The sequence below is a fragment of the Pyrus communis genome, chromosome 5, assembly GCF_041283825.1.
Source record: "Pyrus communis isolate YQ-2024b chromosome 5, ASM4128382v1, whole genome shotgun sequence".
Classification (NCBI taxonomy): Eukaryota; Viridiplantae; Streptophyta; class Magnoliopsida; order Rosales; family Rosaceae; genus Pyrus; species Pyrus communis.
Window position 1 is genome coordinate 150,057 of NC_142569.1, and position 20,471 is coordinate 170,527.

The 20,471-nt window shown below is 33.5% G+C and overlaps 1 protein-coding gene across 1 annotated transcript; it reads right to left on the reverse strand.

Annotated features, from left to right (window-relative positions):
• Nucleotides 1-17,024: 17,024 nt before the first annotated feature.
• On the reverse strand, nt 17,025-19,770 carry LOC137726893 (protein C2-DOMAIN ABA-RELATED 11). The gene is made up of 4 exons (XM_068465844.2): nt 19,633-19,770; nt 18,865-19,009; nt 17,887-17,982; nt 17,025-17,564 (listed from the first exon to the last, which is right to left on the reverse strand). The coding sequence occupies exons 2-4, from the start codon at nt 18,973-18,975 to the stop codon at nt 17,247-17,249; spliced, it is 525 nt and encodes a 174-aa protein (XP_068321945.1). The 5' UTR covers nt 18,976-19,009; nt 19,633-19,770; the 3' UTR covers nt 17,025-17,246.
• Nucleotides 19,771-20,471: the final 701 nt, after the last annotated feature.

Genomic DNA, 20,471 nt, shown 5'->3' on the forward strand with positions numbered 1-20,471 from the left:
AAAAGTTTTTGAGAAAATAAAAAATTTGCATTTTTGACCAAAAAATATGTGTTAGCATTCATTGTTTTTGGTCAATTTTTACCAATTTGTACATAAATTGTCATTCAAACTATTTATTTTTACATTCACCTCACCGTGATGTTTAAAAATTATAGTAATTCTTTTTGTTGTATTCTTGAGGGTGGAACCCAATTTTAACAATGTTGTGGGCCTCACAACTATATTTTTCACTTATTTTTTTAGTTTTCGACACAAATAATCTACTAAATATACATTTGTTGCTCAATGATTGTAAATCCGCTTCCAAATGCCTTATAAATTTTCGTTAATGCTCATGGAAAAAAATTCTCAATCTACGCTCTAAGCTTTCTATATTTAGAAATAAAAATACACTTGTGAGGAGTGTAGAATGAGATTTTTAGAGTGCCAATAACATTTCCCATAAATAAATGAAATAGGAATGGATACGATCGGTACTTTGTTACCGATTTTCCCTAAAAATGTCGCTAGAATTTTAGCAACAGTTACGAGAATGAATCGCTATCTTATTACCGAACCACTCTTTTCAATTTTGTTCTTTTTAGTTTTTTAGCTTTTGTTTTTTGCTTATGTTTGTTTTAGTTCTCTTACCATAACAACAAACTATCAAACTCATATTCTTCAAAATATATTTTTTCATGCAAAATCTAGGAAAGCATACGATCAGTACTTTGATATCGATTGTCCGCAAGAACTGTTGCTAGGGCGTTAGCAAGAATGAATCGCTAGCTTCATACTGAACCACCCTTTTCGATTTTTTCTTTTTAGTTTTTCAAACATGTTTGCTTTAGTTCTCTTACCATAACAACAAACTATCAAACTCACATTCTTCAAAATATATTTTTTCATGCAAAATCTATTATCGTACATATTTAAACACTTGTAATTAACGATTTAAAACCTAAATTTAAAGATATTTGAATTAAATAGTGGTTACTCAGATAAAGTAATGTACGAACAAAAAACTCAAAGGAATAAACAAAAAAGCAGAAACTAAATGAAAAAAATGGAATTGGGAAAGATCGGTACCACGCTACCGATCCTCGCCCAGTCGTATTTAAATCATCGTTCAATCTATTTATTTTCACCTTTGCCTCACCGTGAAGTTTTGAAAGTTAAGGTAAGACTTAACGTTAAGATTCTTGAGGGTAGAACCCTATTTTTGGGGTCTCGCTACTATATTTTTCACTTGTTTGTTTTAGTTTTCAGCTTAAATATTCTACTAGATATACATTTGTTGCTCAATACATCGTAAATCCACTTCCACATGCCTTACAAAGTTTTCCATTATTCTCATGGAAAATGTTTCGCGAAAATAAAAAATTTTCATTTTTGACAGAAAACGTGGGTTCACACTCACGTTTTTAGTCCGTTTTGCAAATTCGTACATAAATCGTCATCCAATCTATTCATTTTCACCTTCACCTCATCGTGAAGTTTTGAAAATTAAGGTTAGGTATTCCATTGATATTCTTAAGGGTGGAACCCAATTTTAACAATGTTTTGGGTGACACACACAAACCCGGAATGTCCACCTGGACTCTGAATCGTGCCGTGCTGGCCGACACCAGAAAGGCTACGAAGCCATATAGTGTTGTGATGTGGAAAATATAAATAAATTTAAACCTAAAAGTGCCTAAATGCAAGAGTGCGCGTGTGAACGGGAATGAACCCATTTCACACGTGATGTCAAAACATAAGTAAAGTATAGTAAAGTAGAATGAGAATTCTACCATCGAAGGTAAACTCCTAAACCAAGATTTGTCAAGAATCCTTGTCGACACGAAAGCTCAGCCACTAAAACCTGGAGAGGTGAAAAACAAGGGTAAGTGGGCCTAAAAATACAGCTTGTAAAACCTTTTTGAAAATGTAATAACCCCTCGCCGTAAAACAAGTATAGTTTCCAAATATATATACTGCATATACTATGAAAACGTTTATCATAAATAGTAATATCACCATAATGCAACAATTCACGATATTCAGCATATAAAATGCATGACCATCGGTAATCACCATAACTTGAATGAACGAACATATAATATCAGGTGTTCATCGACATATGTTGACACACGAGTTCATGCAGAGGTATTCTGACATGAATAGGACTGAGCGTAATAATGATTTACGCTTTAGTACTACAATCACGTGAAGACTGATGTTATGCGCGTCACATACGAGTCTTAATTGCCCATAGTAGTCTAGGACATGACTGGCACCTACAATGGATCCCAAAGTGAGGGTACGATGCAATGTGAACATACATGTGAAGCCTGGCCCTAGCCCAGACGAGTACAAACACCAATGTAGACACGATGAGCAGATAATGTAATTATAATCATATAATGGTAAATCAATAATTCGATAATTCTAATCAATACAATACTATTCATGACCGTAAATCCAATTAAGGCATCAATAATAATACATATATCAGTGCATCCCATAGAACGTAGCATAATTCCATAAATTATGTTAATACACTAATTCTTATAAACGTTATTTTGATCTAAACGTAATGTGAAAAATTCTTTATCAAATATATAAATGGAAACTAAATAAATATATAATATTTAAAACGCAAAGCTCCACTCTCAAATCATGTCGTTGGGTCGAACCCGCCTTGTAGACTACGAAGATTATTGCGATGCGGTTCACCTAGAAATGAAACCATTTACGTAAATATATAACGTGCTAACGTAAATTCGCGTATTCGTACAAAGTCCGGTTAATAAAGAATTTTTAAAAGGTCAAATTTCGAAAAAATGACGGCGTATTTGGGTTCGGCACGTTGAGAAACCTAAGGAGGAACCTCGGGTTCTTCCACGAGCCGACCACCCACATGCATCCATGAGCACCCACGTGCCTGCGAGTACGACTGTACTGACCTTCCTGGCGAGTTCCTGCAATTTTGCAAGTTTTCGTCCAACTTTCAAAGCTTCGTTTGAGCTAATTTCTCAGCCAAAATCAGTGATTTAAGAACCAAATAAAAGCTAGGAATGTAGGGAACAAAACTATACCCATTGGAAGCCCAGTCGTGGCCGGCATTGGCCTAAAAAAGGCCTGAAAGTGGCTGCATCATTCACCGGAAAATTTGGGAGAAAAACTCCCCAAGATGCTTTCTGCATTATCTCACCCCCAAATCTCATTTTAAGCTTGAAAAACAATATAAGGCTTCGAAATAAGAAGGAAGTGAAGGTCTTGAGGCTCACCATGGTTGGGGAAGGAAATGAATAGTGATACGACCATTGTACAGTGCAGGTTCAATGGTTGGGTTACATTTATAGCTTGAAGTCCTAGTTTCTAGGTTGAGAAGCTCGCAGATCTCATCGGGGTAACAAGTATAGCGATGTTGATGGTGGTGATCTCGGCCTCATGGCCGTACTATGCTTGCCAAGATGAAAGTATGAAAGGGGTTGAAGGAGCTAGGTGCAGGGCGAATGATAGAGAGAGATGAGGTGGTGGTCTGAAATTCGCCGGAATGGCGAAGGTGTGGTGGTGGCTCGATGAAGTTTTACCGAAAGGAGAGAGATATAGTTTGAGTGAATGAGAAATATTGTTTAAAAAGAGAGGGGAGAAAAGGGTTTGAGAGTTTAAAAGAGAGAGAGATATCCGGTAGAGTGGGAAGAGAGGACACAGGGACAAATGGAAGAGGAGACCCACGTGGGTGGGTCCCACAGACACATATATCCTATAAGAAAATAATAAAAGAATAAGGATGAATATCTAGAATGGTGAATTTACTAAAATGCCCTTCGGCTTTGTAGTTTCATAAAATCTACATCGTAGCTCCAAATTTGATTCTGCTTACGCCTATGCGTTTGTACCGTCGAGTACTACAGGAATACTGTAAAATAATAGCTCATATATGTCATGAAATAATGGTCAACAAAAGTCAACAATCACCTCTAGAGGCATTTTGGTCAAATCACACATTTAAAATTAATAAAATCGTAAAATTAGAGACGGGTTGTTACATTAGGCCTCACGACTACATTTTTCACTTATTTTTTTAGCTTTCGCTGTTAAATGTTCTACTAAATAGACATTTAGTGCTCAAAAAATTAAAAAACCGCTTCAAAATGCTTTATAAAGTTTTCATTAATGCTCATGAAAAATATTTCACAAAAATAAAAAATTCGCATTTTTGACAAAAAAACGTGGGTTAACATTCACGGTTTTTAGTTGGTTTTTAATAACTTGTATATAAATCATCGTTCACACTATTTATTTTCACCTTCGACTAAGGGTGGGCACTTGGAACCGAAAATCGAAACTGAAACATGAACCGAATCGAACCACACCGAACGATTTGGTTTGGCGATTTTGAAACGGTTGCAGTTTTAAAACCGAACCGCGGCAAAGAAAACGATTTGGTTTTAGTTTTGGGTTTTCAAAACCGCACCGAAATCGAAACCGAAACCGCACCATATATTGAATGTTATGTTTTCATTAGTTCAACTAGACTAGTCATCCAATTTTGCACTACTATTCGACATTAGTGCCCTGAACTCACTGCTTGCATCTATCTGTCTCTCTCTTTCTTAAAACTCATCTTCATCTCTTCCATAGTTGACATCAGTGCCCTGAACTCAATGCTTGCATCTCTATGTGCGACTTGGCTGCTTACATCTCTACAACCTCACTGACCTTTTTATCCATGGTTGTAGTGTGGTTCATGCCATCGCAGGGCTTTAGTGGCCTTGGTGGGACCATTATATCCATCTCATGGCTTCCAGCATAATATACATTACTTAACTGTACAAATCCTTTTACCGGTAGAACCAAACTAAATGAGAAAATTCTTTTATGTGCAATAGATTGTTTATTGATGAACATTTCAAATTTTCTTGAGATTATATTGATGACTTAATCATTACCTTATCTCTACTCCTTGCACTAATTACTACTGTTGGAAAATACTTGGCAAGAATTGTCATAAAATCACCAACTAAGTCCAAATGGCTAGAAGTAGAATGCACCACCCAAGAATTATAGGCTAAATCTGAGGAGAATGGTCTATTAGGGGTAGAGATGTCATGCAAGTTTGACAGTCTTATGCATAAATAGGTGATATTTTAAATTGTACATTTTTTTCTCAAAAACCAAACTGAAATCGTTTAAAACCGCACCAAACCAAACCAAACGGTTTCATGCAAAAAGTTTTGGTTTCGGTTGCGGTTTCCCTCGAAACAACACCGAATCACACCGCGCCCAACCTTACCTTCGACTCACGATGAAGTTTGAAAATTAAAGGAATACCTACTTTCCGTTAATATTGTTGAGCATGGAACCTATTCAACAATGTTTTAGGCCTCATTACTATATTTTTCACTAATTTATTTAGTTTTCGACTTAAATAGTCTACTAAATGTATATTTGTTGCTCAATAAATCACAATTCCGCTTCCAAATGCCTTATAAAATTTTCCTTAATGTTCAGAAAATATTTTGCGAAAATAAAAAAATTTCATTTTTGACAAAAATCGTGGTTTTTAGTCGGTTTTCACAAATTCGTACATAACTCGTCGTTCAAACTATTTATTTCACCTTCACCTCACCATGAAATTTAAAAATTAAAGTAATACTTTCTGTTAATATTCTTGAGGGTGGAATCCTATTTTAATAATATTTTTTACCTCACTACTATATTTTTCACTATTCTTTTAGTTTTCAACTTAAATAGTCTACTAAATATACATTTCTTGATTAATAAATCAGAAATCTGCTTCAAAATGCCTTATAAAATATTCCTTAATGCTCACAGAAAATATTTCGCGAAAAAGAAAATTTGCATTTTTGACAAAAAAACATGGGTTAACACCCATGGTTTTTAGTCAGTTTTTACAAAGTCGTGTATAAATCGTCATTCAAACAATTTATTTTCACATTCGCCTCACCGTGAAGCTTGAAAATTAAAGTAATATTTTCCGTTAATATTCTAGAGGGTGGAACCCAATTTTAACAATGTTTTGGGCTTCAATACTATATGTTTCACTTATTTTTTTAGTTTTCAACTTAAATAGTCTACTAAATATACATATGGTGCTCAATAAATCTTAAATCCACTTCCAAATGCCTTATAACTTTTCCTTAATGCTCACGGAAAATATTTCACAAAAACAGAAAATTTGCATTTTTGACAAAAAATCATGGGTTAAAATTCACGGTTTTTATAAAGTTTTACATAAATCGTCATTCAAACTATTTATTTTCACCCTCGCCTCACCATGAAGTTTGAAAATTAAATTAATACTTTCTGTTAATATTCTTGAGGGTGAAACCCCATTTTAACAATGTTTTAAGCCTCACTACTATATTTTTCATTATTATTTTTGTTCGACTTAAATACTCTACTAAATATACATTTGGTGCTCAATAAATCGTAAATCCGCTTCCAAATGCCTTATATAAATTTTCCTTAATGCTCACGGAAAATATTTCACGAAAATAAAAACTTTGCTTTTTTGAAAAAAAAAAACGTGTGTTAACACTCACGGTTTTTAGTCGGTTTTTACAAATTCATACATAAATCGTCGTTCAAACAATTTACTTTCAGATTCGCATCAATGTGAAGTTAGAAAATTAAAGTAATACTTTCCGTTAATATTCTTGATAGTGGAACCCTATTTTAACAATGTTTTAGGCCTCACTACTATATTTTTCACTTATTTTTTTAGTTTTCGACTTAAATAGTCTACTAACTGTACATTTGTTGCTCAACAAATCGTAAATCTGCTTCCAAATGCCTTATAAATTTTTTCTTAATGCATACAAAAAATAATATGTAGAAATTAAAATTTTGCATTTTTGACAAAAAAAAGGTGGATTAAACACTCACGGTTTATTGTCAATTTTTACAAATTCGTACATAAATCATCGATCAAACTATTTATTTTCACCTTCGCCTCACCGTGAAGTTTGAAAATTATAGTAATACTTTCTATTATATTCTTGAGGGTGGAACCCCATTTTAAAAATGATTTGGGCCTTACTACTATATTTTTCACTTTTTTTTTCGTCTTAAATAGTCTACTAGATATACATATGTTGCTCAATACATCGTAAATCCGCTTCCAAATGCTTTATAAATTTTCCATAATGCTCATGAAAAATATTTCCCAAAAATAAAAAAATTGCGTTTTTTTTGACAAAAAATGTGGTATAACACTCACGGTTTTAAGTCAGTTTTTACAAATTTGTACATTAATTGTCGTTCAAACTATTTATTTTCACGTTCGCCTCACCACGAAGTTTGAAAATTATAGTAATACTTTCCGTTATATTTTTGAGTGTGGAACCCTATTTTAACAATGTTTTGCACCTCACTACTATATATTTTCACTTATTTTTTTAGTTTTCGGCTTAAATAACCTACTAAATATACATTTAGTGCTTAATAAATCATAAATCCACTTCCAAATGCCGTATAAAATTTTCCTTAATGCTCACGGAAAATATTTCACAAAAATAAAAAAAATTGCATTTTTGGCAAAAAAACGTGGGTTTACACTCACAGTTTTTAGTCGGTTTTTACAAATTTGTACATAAATCGTCGTTCAAACAATTTATTTTTAGATTCACTTCAACATGAAGTTAAAAAATCAAAGTAATACTTTCTAGTAATATTCTTGAGGGTGGAACCCAATTTTAACAATGTTTTGGGCCTCATTGCTATATTTTCCACTTATTTTTTTAGTTTTCAAATTAAATAACCTATTAAATATATATGTGTTGCTCAATAAATCGCAAATCCGCTACCAAATGCCTTACAAATTTTCCTTAATGCTTACTGAAAATATTTCAAGAAATTATTTTTTGCATTTTTGCAAATTCGTACACAAATCACCGTTTCATGAATTTATTTTCACCTTGGCCTGAATGTGAAGCTTTGAAAATTAAGGTGAGACTTTCCATTGAGATTCTAGAGGGTGGAACCCCATTTGTCAATGTTTTGGTCCTCACTATAGTATTTTTCACTTACTTCTTTCAGTTTTTGGCTTAAATATTCCACTAAGTATACATTTGTTGCTCAATAAATCACAAAACCGCTTTTGAACGCCTTATAAAGTTTTCCTTAAAACTCGTGGAAAATATTTCACAAAAATAAAAAATTTCATTTTTGACCAAAAAAACATGGGTTAACACTCATGGCATTTAGCCAGCTTTGCAAATTCGTACATAAATCACCGTTCAATGTATTTATTTTCACATTCGCATCAATGTGAAGTTTTGAAAATTAAGGTGAGACTTTCCATTGAGATTCTTGAGGGTGGAACCCCATTTGACAACGTTTTGGTCCTCACTATTGTATTTTTCAATTATTTTTTTCCTTCAGTTTTTGGCTTAAATATTCCATCAAGTATACTTTTGTTGCTCAATAAATAATAAAACTGCTTCTAGACACCTTATAAAGTTTTCCTTAATGCTCGCGAAAAATATTTTGCAAAGGTAATTTTTTTTCATTTTTGACCAAAAAAAAAACGTGGGTGTTACACGATTTTTAGTCGGTTTTGCAAATTCGTACATAAATCACCGTTCAATCTATTTATTTTCACATTCACCTCAATGTGAAGTTTTGAAAATTAAAGTGAGACCTTTCATTGAGATTCTTGAGGGTGGAACCCCATTTGACAATGTTTTGGTCCTCACTATTATATTTTTCACTTATTTTTTCAGCTTTCGGCTTAAATATTCTACTAAGAATACATTTGTTGCTCAATAAATCATAAAATCACTTCCAAACACATTAAAAAGTTCTCCTTAATGCTCGCAGAAAATATTTACAAAAATAAAAAATTTCATTTTTGACGAAAAAAACGTTGGTTAACACTCACAATTTTTAGTCGGTTTTACAAATTCGTACATAAATCATCATTCAAACTATTTTTTCTTACCTTCACCTCATAGTGAATTTTTGAAAATTAAGGTAAGACTTTTCATTGTGATTCTTGACGGTGGAACCCCATTTGACAATGTTTTGGTATTCACTATTGTATTTTTCACTTATTTTTTCAAATTTTCGACTTAAATATTCTACTAAGTACACATTTGTTGCTCAATAAATCATAAAACTGCTTCCAAACACCTTATAATGTTTTCCTTAATGCTCGTGGAAAATATTTCTCAAAAATAAAAAATTTCATTTTTGACCAATAAACATGAGTTAACATTCACAGTTTTTAGTCTGTTTTGCAAATTCGTACATAAATTACCATCCAATCTATTTATTTTCACCTTTGCCTCTATGTGAAGTTTTGAAAATTAAGGGGAAACTTTCCGTAGAGATTCTTGAAGGTGGAACTCCACTTGACAATGTTTTGGTCCTTGCTATTGTAATTTTCAGTTATTTTTTCAGTTTGCGACCAAAATATTCTACTAAGTATACATTTGTTGCACAATAATTCATAAAACTACTTCCAAGAACCTTAAAAAGTTTTCCTTAATGCTTGTGGAAAATATTTACAAAAATAAAAAAAAAATTCATTTTTGACCAAAAAAAGTGGTTAACACACAAATTTTAGTTGATTTTACAAATTCGTACATAAATCATCATTTATACTATTTGTTCCCACCTTCGCCTCATTGTGAAATTTTGGAAATTAAGGTATGACTTTCCGTTGAAATTCTTGAGGGTGGAACCCCATTTGATAATGTTTTGGTCCTCACTATTGTATTTTTCACGTATTTTTTTTCAGTTTTCGGCTTAAATATTCTACTAAATATACATTTGTTGGTCAATAAATCCTAAAACCGCTTCCAAACACGTTATAAAGTTTTCCTTAATGCTCACGGAAAATATTTCACAAAAATAAAAAATTTCATTTTTGACCAATAAACCGTAATACTCACGATTTTTAGCCAGTTTTACAAATTCGTAAATAAATCATCGTTCATCTGTTTGTTTTCACCTTCGCCTCATCATGAAATTTTGAAAATTAAGGTAAGATTTTCCATTAAGATTCTTGAGGGTGGAACCCCATTTGACAATGTTTTGGTGATCACTATTGTATTTTTCACTTATTTTTTAAGTTTTAGTCTTAAATATTCTACGAAGTATACATTTGTTGCTCAATAAATCATAAACCCACTTCCAAACACCTGATAAAGTTTTCCTCAATGCCCACGGAAAATATTTCGCAAAAATAAAAATTTGTATTTTTGACAAAAAAAACGTGGGTTAGCACTTACGATTTTTAGTCGTTTAACAAATTCGTACATAAATTATCGTTCAATCGATTTGTTTTCATATTTGCATCACCGTGAAATTTTGAAAATTAAGGTAAGACTTTCTGTTGAGATTCTTGAGGGTGGAACTCCATTTGACAATGTTTTGGTCCTCACTATTGTATTTTTCACTTATTTTTTCAGTTTTCGACTTCAATATTCTACTAAGTATATATTTGTTGCTCAATAAATCATAAAACCGCTTCCAAATATCTTACAAAGTTTTCCTTAATCTTCCGGAAATATTGCCCAAAAATAAAAAATTTCATCTTTGACCAAAAAAATGTGGGTTGACACTCACGATTTTTAGTCGGTTTTACAAATTCGTACATAAACATCGTTCAATCTATTTGTTTTCACCTTCACCTCATCAAGAAATTTTGAAAATTAAGATAAGACTTTCCGTTGAGATTCTTGAGGGTGGAACCCCATTTGACAATGTTTTGATCCTCACTATTGTATTTTTCACTTATTTTTTCAGTTTTCGGCTTAAATATTCTACTAAGTATACATTTGTTGCTCAATAAATCATAAAACCGCTTCCAAACACCATATAAAGTTTTCCATAATGCTCGCGGAAAATATTTTTCAAAAATAAAATTTTTCATTTTTGACCAACAAAACATGGGTTAACATTCACTGCTTGTAGTCGGTTTTGCAAATTCGTACATAAATCACCGTTCAATCTATTGATTTTTAGCCTCACCTCAATGTGGAGTTTTGAAAATTAACGTGAGACTTTCCATTGAGATTCTTGAGGGTGGAACCCTATTTGACAAAAAAGGTCCACATTATTGTATTTTTCACATTTTTTTTCCTTCAGTTTTCGGCTTAAATATTCTACTCAGTATACATTTGTTGCTCAATAAATCATACAACTGCTTCCAAACACCTTATAAAGTTTTCCCCATTGCTCGCGGAAAATATTTTGCAAAAATAAAAATTTGCATTTTTGACCAAAAAAACGTGGGTTTTACAAATTCGTACATAAATCATTCGTTCAATCTATTTGTTTTCACCTTCGCCTCACTGTGAAATTTTGAAAATTAAGGTAAGACCTTCTATTGAGATTCTTGAGAGTGGAACCCCGTTTGACAATGTTTTAGTCCTCACAATTCTATTTTTCACTTTTTTTTTTAGTTTTCGGCTTAAATATTCTACTAAGTATACATTTGTTGCTAATAAATCATAAAACTGCTTCCAAATAACTTATAAAGTTTTCCTTAATGCTCGCGGAAAATATTTTGCAAAAATAAAAATTTTCATTTTTGACCAAAAAAAACAAGGGTTAACGTTCACGGTTTTTAATCCGTTTTGCAAATTCGTACATAAATAATCGTTCAATCTATTTATTTTCACCTTCACCTCAGTGTGAAATTTTGAAAATTAAAGGAAGACTTTCCGTTAGGATTTTGGAGGGTGGAACCCCATTTGACAATGTTTTGGCCCTCACTATTGTATTTTTACCTTATTTTTCTAGTTTTTGGCTTAAATATTTTACTGAGTGTGTTGCTTAATAAATAGTAAAACCGCTTTCGAACGTCCGTAAATAGTAAAACCGCTTTCCTTTTTGTTTTTTCTCATTTCTGATTTTTGGCTTCACCCCACAAAGTGGGGATTTAATTTAATTAACTCTACACCTTGAATAACCAATTTCGAACGTCCGTAACTATACCGTTATAATCCGGACTCGCAAACAGCTTTCGCCTATACGTTCGTACCAACGAGTACTACGAGGATATGCTAAAAGAATAAGTCTCACATCTCTCAAGTCGATGGTCAACGGAAGTCAAAGTCCTTGCCTCTAGGGCAATTTCATAAATTCACACTTTTAAAATAAAATAAAAACGTAAACTTTGGAACGGGTTGTCACATTTATTTTCACCTTCACCTCAACGTGAAATTTGAAAATTAAATGAAGACTTTCCGTTGAGATTCTTGATGGTGGAATCCCATTCGACAATGTTTTGGTCCTCACTATTGTATTTTTCACTTATTTTTTTAGTTATCGGCTTAAATATTCTATTAAGTGTACATTTTCTGCTTAATAAATCATAAAACTACTTTGGAACACCTTATAAATTTCTCCTTAATGCCCAAGGAAAATATTTCATAAAAATAAAAAATTTGCATTTTTCACTAAAAAAGGTGGGTGTCACGGTTTTTAGTCAGTTTGGGAAATTCATACATAAATAATCGTTGAACTTATTTCTTTTCACCTTCGCATCAGTGTGAAATTTTGAAAATTAAAGGAAGACTTTCCATCGAGATTCTTGAGGGTGGAACCCCATTTGACAATGTTTTGGTCCTCGCTATTGTATTTTTCACTTATTTTTTCAGTTTTCAGCTTAAATATTCTACTCAGTATACATTTGTTGCTCAATAAATCCTAAAACCACTTCCAAAGACGTTATAAATTTTTCCTTAATACTCATGGAAAATATTTTGCAAAAATAAAAAATTTCATTTTTGACCAAAAAACCGTGGGTTGATACTCAGGATTTTTAGTCGGTTTTGCAAATTCGTATAAATCATCGTTCAATCTATTTATTTTCACTTTCGCCTCAGCGTGGAATTTTGAAAATAAAAGCAAGACTTTCCGTTGAGATTCTTGAGGGTGGAACCCCATTTGACAATGTTTTGGTCCTCGCTATTATATATTTAACTTATTTTTCTAGATTTCGGCTTAAATATTCTACTTAGTGTACATTTGTTGCTCAATAAATATTAAAACCACTTCGAAACACCTTATAAATTTCTCCGTTATGCTCATGAAACATATTTCGCAAAAATAAACAATTTTCATTTTTCACAAAAAAAACGTGGGTTTTTAGCCGATTTTGTAAATTCGTATATAAATTATCGTTCAATCTATTTATTTTCACCTTCATCTCAACGTGAAATTTTGAAAATTAAATGAAGACTTTCTGTTGAGATTCTTGATGGTGGAACCCCATTTGACAATGTTTTGGTCCTCACTATTGTATTTTTCATTTATTTTATAGTTTTCGGCTTAAATATTTTACTAAGTGTACATTTGTTGCTCAATAAATCATAAAACCACTTCGGAACGCCTTATAAACTTCTCCTTCATGCTCATCAAAAATATTTTGCGAAAATAAAAATTTGCATTTTTCAGAATAAAAACATGAGTTACTGTTTTTAGTCGGTTTTGCAAATTTGTACATAAATCATCGTTCAATCCATTTATTTTCACCTTTGCGTCAGCGTGAAATTTTGAAAATTAAAGGAAGACTTTCCATTGGGATTCTTGAGGGTGGAACCCCATTTGACAATGTTTTGGTCCTCACTCCTGGAAAATATTTCGCGAAAATGAAAATTTGTACTTTCCAGAAGAACAGAAACACGGGTGCACTGTTTTCAATCGGTTTTGCAAATTCGTACATAAATCACCGTTCAATCTATTTATTGTCACCTTCGCCTCACTATGAAGTTTTTAAAATTAAGATGAGACTTTCCGTTGAGATTATTGAGTGTAGAACCCCTTTTGACAATGTTCTGGGCCTCACTACTGTTTGATTCATTTATTTTTTTAAGTTTTCGGCTTAAATATTCTACTAAGTGTACATTTTGTGTTCGATAAATCATAAAACCTCTTTGAAACACCTTATAAAGTTCTCCTTAATGCTCACGGAAAATATTTCATGAAAATAAAATTTTGCATTTTTTAGAATAAAAACGTGAGTTACTGTTTGCAGTCGGTTTTGCAAATTCGTACATAAATAATCGTTCAACCTATTTCTTTTCACCTTCGCCTTAGCGTGAAATTTTGAAAATTAAAAGAAGACCTTCCGTTGAGATTCTTGACGGTGGAACCCCATTTGACAATGTTTTGGTCCTCACTATTGTATTTTTAACTTATTTTTCTAGTTTTCAGCTTAAATATTCTACTTAGTGTACATTTGTTGCTCCATAAATTTTAAAACTGCTTCAAAACGCCTCATAGAATTCTCCTTTATGCTCATGAAAAATATTTCGCGAAAATAAACAATTTGCATTTTTCACAAAAAAACGTGGGTTACCACTCACGGTTTTTAGTCGGTTTTGCAAATTCGTACATAAATCATCGTTCAATCTATTTATTTTCATCTTTGCCTCAACGTGAAATTTTGAAAATTAAAGGAAGACTTTCCATTGAGATTCTTGAGGGTGGAACCCCATTTGACAATGTTTTGGTCCTCACTATTGTATTTTTCAATTATTTTTTTAGTTTTCGGCTTAAATATTCTACTAAGTATACATTTGTTGCTCAATAAATTATAAAACCGCTTCGGAACACCTTACAAACTTCTCCTTAATGCTCACATAAAATATTTCGCGAAAATAAAAATTTGCATTTTTCAGAATAAAAACGCGGGTTAACACTCACTATTTTCAGTCGGTTTTGCAAATTCGTACATAAATCACCGTTCAATCTATTTATTTCACCTTCGCATCATTGTGAAGTTTTAAAAATTAAGGTGAGACTTTTCGTTGAGATTCTTGAGTGTGGAACCCCTTTCTACAATGTTCTGGGGCTCACTACTATATTATTCACTTATTTTTTTTGTTTTCGGCTTAAATATTCTACTAAGTGTACATTTTCTACTCAATAAATCATAAAACCACTTTGAAACACCTTATAAAGTTCTACTTAATGCTCATGGAAAATATTTTGTAAAAATAAAAAATTTGCATTTTTCACAAAAAAAAAAAACATGGGTATCTCACATTTTTTAGTCAATTTTGCAAATTTGTACATAAATAATCGTTCAATCTATTTATTTTCACCTTCGCCTCAGCGTGAAATTTTGAAAATTAAAGGAGGACTTTCCGTTGAGATTCTTGAGGGTGGAACCCCATTTGACAATGTTTTGGTCCTCACTATTGTATTTTTCACTTATTTTTCTGGTTTTTGGCTTAAATATTCTACCAAGTAAACATTTGTTGCTCAATCAACCGTAAAACTGCTTCAAAATTTATTAAATAGTTTAAATTAATTCTCAGGAAAAATATTTTGAGAAAAAAAAAATCTGCATTTTTTTCGAAAAAAAAAACATAGGTGTTAGGCACGCTCGATGCAAGCAAAACGAGGTGGACTCAGCTCACATAGAACAAGGAGAACCATGACACGCTGAACAAGGCGGGTTCCACTCATAGAAAAAATGGGCGAGATTCTGGCACACAAAACGAGGTGAGCTATGTGCATGGAAAATAAGGCGGGATACATTGCACAAATTGAGGCCAGCCTTGCGCACGGAAAACGAGGCTAGTTCCGTGCACGCCAAAACGACGCAAGCTTCATGGACGTAAAATAGGTAGGCTTCTGGCATGCAACGATACAAACACCTCACATGCATGACGACAAGAACCCGGGCAAACAAGACAAGGTGGGCTCTGCGCACGCAGAACGAGGGGAACTCCCGGGTGCTCAAAAAACGAGTCGGGCTCCACGCACGGAAAAATATATTTTGAAGAACATGAATATGATAGTTTGTTGTACTGGTAAGATAAATAAAATAAAAATTAACAAAAATGTAAAAAAATGATTCAAATTCTTGAGGGTGAGAGAAAGTCACATGTGACTTCTCCTTTTTTTTTTATATATATAAATCTAAACTACATATTAATAGAACCCTCTTTGTCAACCAAAAAATGATGAAAAATTATTGAACAAAACAAAATTTTGTTATTTTTTGTTTAAGTCTCACCTACATGTGATTTTAAGACTATATCTCTCATTAATCATCATTCAATCTATTTATTTTCACCTTCACCTTAGCGTGAAATTTTGAAAATTAAGGGAAGACTTTCCAATGAGATTTTGTAGGGTGGAACCCCATTTGACGATGTTTTGGTCCTCACTATTGTATTTTTCACTTATTTTTAGTTTTCGGCTTAAATATTCTACTAAGTGTACTTGTTGTTACTCAATAAATCATAAAACCGCTTTGAAACACCTTATAAAGTTCTCCTTTCTGCTCACGAAAAATGTCATGCCCCGAACCCGGGGTCGACAATAAAAACTCGAACTCAAATCCGAAATATGAGTAAAAAAAATTAAATAATTAAAAGGAAACTAAAACGGGTTGGAAAAAAAATTCCTCTTGTAAAAATAATTCATGATTCTTAAACAAATCAAGAATTCTTTACAACCTACAATAAATAGATGAATAAACATTCTATTCTCACATCTAATCCGATCTCATCACGTCTACTTTTTTGAATGTCTAGTTCGTATACTTGCATAACAATAGAGGGATGAGCTTCAATAGCTTAGTAGGGACATAACATTACCACAGTAAATTGCCAATATTAAATTAAGTGTCATAGAATCATATAGCCAAATATCAAATCATTATTGAAAACAATGCATGAATGCAATGCAACCTCTTCAACTATACCCGTTAATACATATAATAAGACACGCGGACCTACACGTCCCATATCGTGCATTTTACCACTACAGTGGTGATTCGAATATTCTATTATACAAACTGACCCCCATAAGATATTTTCCCTCCGCCACAAAACAAAAACGTTTCACTCGAAAAGGAGTCTTTCTTGACAAAATAATACTCTAATATAGAGGGGTGGATTCAAGCTTGGACGAAAGGGGTGAGCATACTGTACTGACCAACTGACCTAACTCCATATTTGCAGTAGGTTTTTCAGTTCAGTCGAGTCAATGATGAAAAATAGAGTCGTTCTTTTGCATGTTTACTTAATTAGAAGGAGAAAGTCATGAACAAGAGAAAATAGATGAGAATGTGATCAGCTACTCCCTTAATCAATAAGCAAAACCTCGAGTTTCTACAGTATCCATAAAACCTAGATTACATTTAAACATGCACAGGATTCCAGATTAATGAGTCTTCACAAGTTCAAACAACCAACTCCCCCCTTGGGCAGCTGGGCTAGTAGCCTAGTACATATTCAGACTAGGTTTTCCTAGAGGAGTTGCAACAGAAAATGACCAAGCTATATTCTCCCCACTGTTAAGAGGTCTACACCTAAGCCGAGCGCTTTAGGTAACTTGATTTTCAGTTCTATTTCCCCTGACTCGACGTCACAAAGCCTCAACCAAACACTCTGCACCACCTCACCGTCTACACAAGCGATGGAGCTTTCCCTAACTAGGCAATTTTCACCATCTGGGACAACCTTCCTTAATGTTGTCTCACCGGATGAAACACTCAAAATCTGTCTCAATCTAGCTGCGGAGACTATTGGCTGAAGGCTGAGGTGAGCATGTCCCATCTTATCATCCGTCTTCAGAAAGTCTTTGTCGAACACTTCCTACGGAAAAAGACCTTTTGTCATGTCATACAAGCCTAAAAGAGTTGTAACGGGAATAGTATTTCCCAAGTCATCTTTACCAACTATATAATCAATCATCAGCAAATTACTCAGGAATATTGATTTCAAAACAACAGTGAACATAATAAAATCTGAAAATTAAAAATTAACTGGACTAAAACCAAAACTGAAATGACGAAACATGTACAAATTAAGGAAAAATAATGGTCTAATTTTGGCAAAACACTATCAAACACAACAACATAATATATTAAGCTCATCAGAAGAACTGGTCACCATCAAATTCAAATGCCCAACTTACCAAACTTAGAACTTCAATCGGCTCCTTAAGGAAGAAGCTTAGCTCTTCATTCCAAACTGGATTGAGGCAACTGTTGATAACCTTGGTTTTAGCCCCCTGGTACAGATAATACTAATGAGTCGCTTCAAAGTTCAACTTTTATTGTAAAACAACTTTATGCACATCCAAAGTAATTAATACGTAAGATACTCTGAGCCTGTTTACAAACAGGCCCCTCAAAGAAACGCTCAAATGATACTCTAGTCTATAGTAATGCCAGAACTGTGAAGGCCTCATACACGAAATTTGAAGTAAAGACAACAGGATATTCCAATTCCTCATATCGTTGAAGAGTGCGCGATCGGAAAAAAAAACTATAATCTTAGCATGTGAAGGAATCAATTCAAGCAATTTGGTCTCTTGATAAACTATTTGAAGGAAATTGGAATCATACATCCAGACCAAGATTAATCTGGCCATAGTAAAGACTGAGTGAAATATGAAGGGTTCTCAATGAGTTGGTAAAACTAACTTCTTCCAGTTGATAGGCTAAACAATAAAGAAGCGAGGTAGCCCTCTTGCTACCATAATCATATCAACAGAATCTTTTGGTCCAGGTCATTAAGCCTAGAAGATAGATTGCGTAACTTTGCTTTCACTCAACATATTTTGTAGGAAATTTGATTCAACGTCGGTTAAAAGGGGAACTGATACTCATCCTTCCTAGAGTATAAAGACAGGTTACTTGTTTGAGTTCCCCCGTCTCCCATCCTCTTTTCAAGTCCCACTCTTTTCCCGGTTATTTATCAAGTAAGCTTATGAGGACAGTAACACAAATTCTCCTGAAGACAATACAATGCACTCAGCTCAGGGTGAGTTCTACAAAGTCATGTGTGTCTGTGAACAAGAATATGTGTGTCTGTGCATGCCGCGTAGTATTAAAGCAAAACTATGAATTTCATGAAAACGGTTGAGAAAAAAAAAGGACATCAAATTCACCTGATTGCCCAACTTGACAACAACATAAGGGTCGCTGCTCTTGAAATCCCGGATTACCAGTCTTTTCCCTTGCACGACTGTAACTTTTATCAAACCCAATGAATCTCCCATACTTCCTTTCCACTTTCCAGAAATTTGCCAACTTCTGCACATGACTCAGACATATCTAACCATTTACAAAAAGAAAACAATTTCCATGGAACTTCACAGAATATTTGTGAAAGAAGAAGAAAAACTCAGTAAACGAAAAGGCGGAGTTACTAACAATTCCACATAACTTTAAGAATCCAGTTTAAAATAACATGTGTATTTGAGAAAAAGCTGTGTGACTATTCAAGAATATCTTAGATCGATCACATAAAATAAACCGATAAATAATATACATATAGTTCGCTTGACTTGTGTGTGAAAATAAAAGACAGAGGCTTTGCAGAAAATTAAAAACAGAAAAGGAAAAAAGAAGCTTGTTTTAGCAACCAATAACCAGATTAACCAGATTATCTATGTCACATTTTATATCCAAAAATATATATATTATTAACAAGAAACTCAAAGGCAGCAAAACCAAAACATTGCAAGGAAATAAAAGCCATTGGCCACCCAGCACTCACTCACTGAACAAATTAAACTAAAAAAAAAATAAAATAAAATTAAGTAGTTAATTTGTATTATCATATGTGGAGAACAAGTGCAGTAATTTAGAAGCATGAAAAGCAAAAACCAAAGAAAGAAAGAAAGAAAGAAAGAGAAGCACTTCACTTGACTTACCAGGCACAGGCAGTGGCAGTAGAGATTTGTTTTTAAGGATTTATGAACAAGAATTAATATTGAATTGATCCTATGGAACTGGATTTTATGGCCCTCTCCTCCTCCCGCTCTCCCGCTCTCCCTCTGGTTTAGTATTAGTAATGGGTTTTCTGGTTTTATTTACCGTCAAAATAAGGAGACACTTGGACAGCCAGCGGAAGCGGGAATACCAGGTAACCGGTCACTAAGGTTGGCTGAGGAGTTGATGATGGCATCAGTAGTGGATTAACGCGGGCACGTGCCAGTCAAGACTTGACCAAAGGTAGGACACACACAACATCTGCTCTAGTCCGATCCGAGTGAGCTATAGATTAGTGGGGACCGTCTGATGACTCTTGATGTCATTTCATTCATTTAGGAAACGTAAATAATAATTGCTTGCCAATAATCGCTGTATTATATTAGGGAAAGGGATCATTTCCTCCTAATCCATCAAGTTCGAGGATTTGGATCATTGAAATTTGATCCAACGGCTACAAACAGAAGCTCACTTTAAAATTTATGATAACGTTAGCCGTTGGATCCAAATTTTAATGATCCGGATGCCCTAGCTTGGTGAATTACGTGGAAGGGATATGAAGGGATGCCTTTCCTTACATTAGCATACGAAATCAAAGATGAACTTGAAACACATGGTGATGGTATATACGGTACATAATGGTGGTGTAGTGGCCCTTGTGGGTGAGCGGGTGAAGAATATATAAACAAACAAACTTGCGTCTTTCCATTTTATTCCATTCCATGTGAACAATTATCATTAGAAAGCTCAATTGCCCTCCGCTGTCTGCAAACAAAGCTAG